General features: G+C 41.2%; 1 protein-coding gene across 1 annotated transcript in view; it reads left to right on the top strand.

Moving 5' to 3' along the window:
* The first annotated feature begins 1960 nt into the window (after window positions 1-1960).
* COL19A1 (collagen type XIX alpha 1 chain) overlaps window positions 1961-8150 on the top strand; it is a 169803-nt gene continuing 163613 nt past the window's right edge. The window contains exons 1-2 of the mRNA XM_066545914.1: window positions 1961-1974; window positions 4001-4127. Of these exons, the coding sequence (XP_066402011.1) occupies window positions 4037-4127 (91 nt within the window). The 5' untranslated portion in view covers window positions 1961-1974; window positions 4001-4036. The remainder of the gene's footprint in view (window positions 1975-4000; window positions 4128-8150) is intronic.

Raw genomic sequence — 8150 nt, 5'->3', positions numbered from 1 at the left:
AGAGTACATTATGTGTATGTATTAGTCAGAGAAGGTTGTAGCAGTTTCTAATTCTTCTACTTATTGCTTTCATGCAGATGTAAAGTATTTTTTTAAGTTTACATGGTCCAAATAAGGTATTTAGTTTTCTATTTGTAGTGTCAGTATTTTGCAAGGGAAGTAACATCCTTGCTTTACAGGAAATGAAGACCGTATTTGGGTCTGGACCTTGAAGCATTACTGAAATTTTAAGAAGCAGAAATATTTCTTTAAAGGATAAACTGATTGTATGTGCAAACTCTTATGCAATTAAAATGCTTAGCAACTTCAGAGCTTATATTTTATTGAAATTAATGAGACTGTTGAAATTAATGAGACATGTAAAGTAGATGAATCTAGGTATTTAGAACATGTAAAAAGAAGTAAAAAAAATTAGAATCTTGTAGCTTGAAAGAGCAATGAGAAATGCAATTCTTCTCAAATTAAAAAAAAAATGATGCCTTTTATTATGAGCAGACTTTTTACAAAGGGTGTTTCAACTGAGGATCTCACAACTCTGAAACACAGAATTAGGGCTCAGCATTGAGGCCTTTATCAAATGAACAGTCTGAAGGAGAAGAAGAATGCTCCGATGATTTGTCAGCTGTGGGATTGGGCTCTTGCACCTCATCCTGAGAGGTAAGACAGCTTTACTTTCTGTAATTTTCAGAATGAGCAAGCAAGAAGTGTGACTTGCCTAAAGTTACACCACAAGCCTGTGGCAAGCCGTGGAATAAAACACCCCAGCAGATGTGTACGTAAGCTGCAATTTCATCTTTCTCTCGTGATTCTAAGTTGGGAAGAACAACAACTGTTTTGAAATTCAAACCAGGAAGATAATCATGTCTTTCCATGTGATTTGTTGGTTATACTGGCTAGTTATCTTGATTGAAATGAGGAAACACTGAGGAAACAAAATCTGCTGAGTGGGTGGGAGGATTTGGGGTATGGGAGCTGGGGGTAGAAGAAAGTTTACCCTATATATTTTCTGATCTGAAGACTAATTGGCTAAATTGATGTTAAGCTGATAAATTTTCATATGACCACCTTCCTTTTTTCTCCTGTCAGAATAATTCAACTAGAAAAAGGTAAAATATGTCCTGGATATAAATAAATAAATAAATAAATAATATACTGAGGCCCTACTCTCTGTCTTCTCTATATCTGTTTCTAGTTGTTTTACTTCTCTTTGTCCTTCTATCTGGTTCACATCTTTAAAGTGCAATTCAGAAAACTGCCACAAGCACACTTGGAGAACCTGACAGAAGTGCAGTTTGGCAAATTCAGCTAAGAGCCAGTGGCAGTGCTCAGTCTCACCATGCCATCACAGACAGATGATATTACAAGTTCAAGAACATTCAGGTTTTCAAATGATAGATTTTAAAAGGCAGAACAAATTTCTGTAATTCACTGTGCATTACAGCATCAGTGCCATAAATAGGTGTACTCTCTTGGTTGCTTGCATGGCTGATTTTTAAATTTATGGTGAAGTATATAAAAGTATCTAAAATTAAAGTATGCTTACACTTAAAAGATAAAAGCTAGTTTCTGCCAGTGTAATAATGTACATAATTGGTTCTTCACAGCAAGAAACCAGATACTCTTTCATTCATGCATTCATACCACGGCTGTCTAATTTATGGAACTGCTGAGAGGGTGCTTTTAGAGAGGTAGGGGGAAGGAGAAAAAACTCCAAACATTTCTTACATTGTTACCTGACTTGGGATGCACACATATAATTACGTAAAATCTGTGTCTGGGTGGCTGTTTGTTCTTTCTTGCAGAGTATTCTGTGCTCACTGAGTGGGAGGGTCACACTGTGAGACTAATAAGGACAGAGCTGCATCCCCCTCTACCACTCTTTGGAGACTCACTCTAGCAACTCCTCGGCACTACAGCAGCTCTGTACAGGCATTTTCAGTGCTTCTGGGGGACACACCAATAAAAAAAATAAAGGTAAGCCACTCACTATGTGTAGTCAATTATCTAAACATCTTACATGTGCACACTCACACATGCTACACTATTCCTGGCTTGTTTTGAGGTGTTTTTGTTCAAGGGTTTTTGGTTTTGATTTCCAAAATTGCCACTTAAGTTTATCATTGCTAATGTTAACTACGTCTTATATAAACATGATGTATACCGTAAGTTTTTAACATACTGTAATCAGCCTGCGCCATAGTATTCTGCTCGTGATTCTGTAAATACATTGTATATGCTAGTGGGTGGCAATAGGTGTACGCTAAGATATGCAAATAAAAACAGCCCTGCTAAATGAGCAGTAATTTACAAAACTGATGAAACTGTTGCGAATTGCCACTGTGCTGATTGTGCATATATTTACATTTAAAAGCCTACCTTGTAACTAGCAGGCGTGCCGGGTGGCCTGCCCGCAGCGGGTGTGAGCGCGCTGGTGAGCGAGCAGCGGCTCGGGCGGGCAGTGCCCTGCGGGGAGGGGGCACCGCGCCGCCCGCGGCTCTCGGGCACAGCCCGGCGGTGCCGCGGCCGAGTCCCGGCCCGATGGGGCCGCCGGGGGCCGGGGGCGGCCCCTCACCTGCTGGCCCGGCGCAGGTGCCGCCGCCACCGCCCCGGGGCTGCCCCGCTCGCAGGCGCCGCCGGCCGGGCGGGCTCCTGGCCCCGCTCCGCCCCGGGGCTGCGGAGGAAGCGGCGGCGGCCGCCTGCCCCTCGCTTGCTGCCCGGGCTGCCGCGGGTCCCGGCGCCGCGGGCAGGGGCCGGGGAGACGGGGCGGGCGCGGCGGAGGGAGCCCGGGGCGGGGGCCGGAGAGCGGCTCCGGTAGCGGGGCGGGGGCGCTGCCCGGCTGGGAGAGCTGCCCGCTTGCCTTCCCGCCCGGAGGGCTGAACCCTCCCTCCGGCAAACACGGCTCGATCCAAGGGAAACGGGGCTGCCGGCGCTGCCGGGTCGGAGTCTGCGCTGCCGGGGCTCGCGTCGCTGCACGGGCGCCCCGTGGGCTCCGGGGGTGCGAGGGAGCGGAGCCTCCTGGAGCAGCCGGCGGGAGAGGACCCAAGCCCGGAGGTGCGGCGGCAGCGAGGGGGTGGCGGTGCTGGTGATCAGAGCCCTGCACAAAAGCAGACCTCCGGAGCGGCAGCTCTACTCAATTCCCGATGCCTGCTTGTAAAGCAGGTGCAGGAAATTAAATGATAATTCATTTGAACATGTATTCGCTTTGCTGCTGGTAGGAAGGCTAGAAAAGTTAATCATGATGTAGTTGCTGTCAGTATATGACAGAATAGCTTTCATGATAAATAAGGTGCCTTGCAAAAATAATTATAACAATTGTATCTTAGGTACGTGATTTCCTTTTCTTACAGAAGATGTGATTAGAAAAACATTAGATATTTTCTATGTTTCATTAAATTCATGTGTATTTATATGTCGCAGTTGGCTTAGAAAGAAGCTTTTGTCCTCTAATGACAGTACCAGTTTGTGTTGTTGAAGCCTGTACTTTTATGAGATTTAAACTAGAAATTCAGTATAGGCTGCTCTAGGCACTTTGCAAGGTGGAGAAATACTGCATTTTGGTTTCTTTTGTGGTTAAACAATTGCATGTTGCCTTTGTTCCATTTGAGGACTACCTTAGCAGTCACTGTAAGTGTTGTGACACCAAACAGTTTAACTAATATATTGAATAATGAAAAATAATTTGGGGAGAAATATAAAAGAAAAATAGTAATTACTAATTAAATGAATATTCAGTGCCTTTACAATTAATATCTCCAAGTTAGCATTTCTAAGGTGTTACTTCTGCGTTCATTAATAAAGAACTAAAAAGGAGGATATTTATCATTTATTTCCAAACTGGCATAAACCTTTTTTGTAGCTCCTTAAACTGAAAAATTATACACTTGTATATGACTAGCAACTCCTCTTCACAGTTAAGAAGTTCTTGTTTGCAGCATTCTGACAAGGTGAGGTGAGAAGAATAAGATGAGATTGTTCTGAATATGCTTATTTTTTGTTTCAGATTTGTAGCTGTTTGTTCACATGTGTCCAGGGGGAGATGAAGTACATTGGATCCTGCATAGTTTGGCTTTGTATGGCAGTCTTCCTCCTTCCTGTTTCTACTTCTCTGGCTGTCAGTGACCACACAGGTACTTCTATTTTTCTTGTCCATCACAGACCAAAGGCATAAATCTCAATACTGAAAAATTTTTAGCAAATAACAAGAGCACAGAGAAAATAAACAATGTGAACAAATAAAATTATACGAGGTTGTTTTAATCTCTTTTCTGAAATGAACTAAGTTTGAAGCAGTTCCAGAGCAGCTTTTCTGCTTCCTGTGCTTGGAAGATTCATGTTTGGAGGTAATTGTAGTTCCTAGGAGTTTCATTTTGTACTTTTCTTTTCCTACCATACAAAACAAGATTATAAATCAGAGTTTGCAAAACTTTTGTGAACAGAATCATATGGCTTTATTAGTGCAGACCAGTTATCACATTGACCTAAACAATCTAATGCCCATGTTAACTGCACCTATACTTAATTCCTAAACTGGGTCATATATTTCACACAGAGTGAAAAAAACCCTTTTTTTCCTAAGAAGATGGGGAAAAGAAATAAAAAGATATTGTTTAACTTAAAAGCTGTTTCCCATCTTCTGCAAATTTTCTCAGATTTCTCTGTTTTCCTCTTTCTTTTACTTTCCACATGTTATCTAGTGTTCTCACTTAAACTCTACATTAACTCTCCAGAATGTGGCAAATTCTGTCTTAAAGGCACATCATATGTGCTTGTCAAATATAGAACATCAGTTTTCTAGAATTACTCAGCCTCAGCAAGTACTTCAACTTATTATAATTTTCTAAAATTATTAGCAAGGAAAACATGTTTATTGCTATTTAAATTGACTTGGGTTTTTTCTCAAAAATAAAATTAACTCTTAGTAATGTTGCTCCTTTCCAGAAATCTTATAAAAGATAATAGAAACTACACACACAACAACAACAACTTTGAATTTTAATAACTCATTTATAACTCAGGCCCAAGAAATTTAAAAGTCCATGACTAGAAAAATAATCCTTTTACTCCCCCTGGAAAATATAAACAGTAATAATGAATAAATAATAAGTGTAATGTGTGGGCTCTGAGGTAATAATAATGCATTGTGAAGAGCCAGAATTTAAGTCAAAGTTTTTTTCCCCTTATATTTTTAGGGCAGTGAGGCTAAGTGCTCTGCTGATGAATTATTCTTAACCCCTCTGAGAGAGCAAGTCTACATCATAGCTGTGAAATCATTCTGTCTGAAAGAAGATAAATAGGTTTTATTCTGTCATTGCTAGGTAGTGGGTTGCAGAAGGGACGTTTTTAAAGTGCTAAAATGGTGCTAGTATGGAAGGTTCCCTAGTGATATAGACTGAAAATGTTAAAACAAAATTCCAGGAAGCAATGTCTCTTTTCTTTTATATTTTTTTTCTAATGAAATGATGCCTTAGTAAAAGTTGGACCAGCCACAGAAGATGTGGCAGATACACTGAACTGCAAATAAACAGTGTATCTGAACTATGAAGTACATTCTGTTAGAAGTTTGTAGCTAAGCAGCCCATGGTGAAGTTGCAGTTTTCCTTAGCCTGATTGCCACAAATAGATCAAATATGGGTCCAATTGAACTGCGAGGAAGAAAAGGAGAGGTTGAACCTCTCCTGTGAATAACTGAGGGTGTGCACTTGAAAGAGGCTCCTTCCGTTTGTGGAGGTACAGGCAGATGGTGAGGAATAACAAGCTGATAGCTGCCAGCTTGAGCAGCTCTGCCAACAGCAGGTGTGTAAGTTAAGCCTGGAGATAAACTCCAGTTGATAAGAGGAAAGAGACTCTAGTAGAGTTTGCAGGAATGGTTACCATTGAAAAAAGAAATGCAAGTTATAGACCGGAAAGCAGGAGTTGGGAAAGAATGGACCCAGGAGTGGAGCAGTGGTAAAAGTGGTACAGATCCTTCTGCCAACCTTTTGTTACTCTCCTCTGTTCAGCTGAACTGACTCCTCTGTGTGGCAAAGTTGTCTTGCTCCAGTTTTATAATTTGTATGCAGGTTAATCTGTTACAAATTTGAAATCTGCTTTCTTCATGGAGAGAGTAATATCTAAAGGTTTGGGACTTTTTTTCCTGTCTTGTATTCAGTTGTTCTTTCTTGGGCCTTTGTTCCTTCCCATGTACAAGTTCTGTTTAAATCAGCATCTGTCCTTCAATATCTGCCTAGATGATCTTTTTGGTTTTCTTCCTTCAACAACATATGCATAGCATTTATTTCTCTGGGCTAAAATGGAAACTTTTCCAGCAAAGCACCTTTAGGTAGGATCTGAAATTATTATATTTACATCTTGAAATTTCTTACCCAATCCACTTGAATCTAAAAGAATGGCTTCAAATACATGGAAAAGTGTAGACTAGAATTAATTTGAGGGTGGTGAGGGGAGGAAGTGTGTTAGGAGAAGGATTGATTTGAGCTTTCTGAGCAGACATGCTGAATATACTTTGACTTATTCATTGGACCAATATTGTAATGAATAAATACCAGAATTGAAAAAAGAGTCGGAGGCTGAGAGAGTATGCTGGATCTTCTTGGAGCAGTCCTCCTTAGGCTCTGAGGGTGCCAGTAAGCATTAGTTTCATATAGATTTCTTTCAGTTCTCATGTTTTGATATGCTTAGTGTTCATTAGAAGGAAGCACTCGCTTCCCATGATGGGGTATAGCAAATCTGAGGGGAGAGAGTTCAGGAGTTTTCCGGAGGCATATTTTTGATCTGACTGCAAGCATACTTTCTTCATGTTGTCGACTTATTATTATTGGGAATATTTGGGGTTTGAGTGTGGACGTTAGCTCTTTCTGTAGTGACATGTGAAGTTCTAATTTGATTATTCGTGACAGTTTTATATTAAGAATATTACTGTTCTGTCTCATTCCCAGATCATTGCTTCTTTTTTGACTTTCTTTTACAATTAGAGTTTTTTAAAGCCACTTGCTAATCCATGAAAAATGTAGTATAAACAGAGTGCTGAGACTAATAGGCATGGTGAATTTTCCTTGTCTTTTGACATGGAACGTGCTGTGAAAAGTATTGGCTATGGATCATGATTTTAGATAGGCGCTCTAGCCCAAATACAGTGAGTGATTTCAAGTATGCAAATCAGTTCAGCTTTTTGGTTTTAATGCTTTAGTACCACTAGATACTTCTCCAAATCAGTATAATGACCCTATAGTTTCTCTCACATACAATGTCTTCATAGTCCTGACATTCCCATCTGACCTGGCCTTGAATGTTTCCAGGGATGGGCCATCTACCACTTCTCTGGGCAACATATTCCAGTGTTTCACCACCATTATTGTCAAGTTTAGTCTAAATCTAACTTCTTTTATTTAAAACCATTAGCCCTTGTCCTGTCACCACAGATCCTGATGACAAGTCTGTACCCATCTTTCTTATAGGCCCACTGGCTAGAAGGATGTAATAAGGTCCCCCTGGAGCCTTCTCTTCTCCAGGCTGAAAACCTTAGTTCTCAGGAGAGATGTCCCAGCTCTCTGATGGTTTTTGTGGCCTTCCTTTGCACCAGTTCCAGCAGGTCCACATCTTTCTTGTGCTGGGGCCCTGGAGTTGGATATAGTAGTCAGGGTGGGGGGCTTTTCGTGAGAGCTGATGGGCAGAATCACTTCTCTTGATCTGCTAGCCATGCTTCTTTAGATGTAGCCCAGGATATGATTGGTTTTCTGGGATGTGAGCACACATTGTCAGCTCATCTCCAGCTTTTCATCCATCAGTATTCTCAAAGCCTTCTTGTCAGGGCTGCTCTCAATTCCTTCAACTCTCAGCTTGTTTTGAAACTGAGCATTGCCCAGGTGCAGCATTCTCATGACGTTATTGAACCTCACAAGATTCCTATGAGCCCAATTCTCAGACTTGTCCAGGTCCCTCTGGATGACATCCTGTCCTTCAGGTGTGTCAACTGCATCACTCAGCTTGGTGTCATCTGCAAATGTGCTGAGGGTGCAGTCAATCCCTTCATCTATGTCATTAATTAATTAAATAACATTGATCCCAAACAGAACACCATTTGCCACTGTTTTCCATCTGGAGATTGAGGAGTTGACCACTCCCCTCTGGATGTGACTGTCCAACCAATTCAT

This window comes from Molothrus aeneus, chromosome 3 (assembly GCF_037042795.1).
Source record: "Molothrus aeneus isolate 106 chromosome 3, BPBGC_Maene_1.0, whole genome shotgun sequence".
NCBI lineage: Eukaryota > Metazoa > Chordata > Aves > Passeriformes > Icteridae > Molothrus > Molothrus aeneus.
This window is presented reverse-complemented; position numbering and strand designations above follow the sequence as displayed.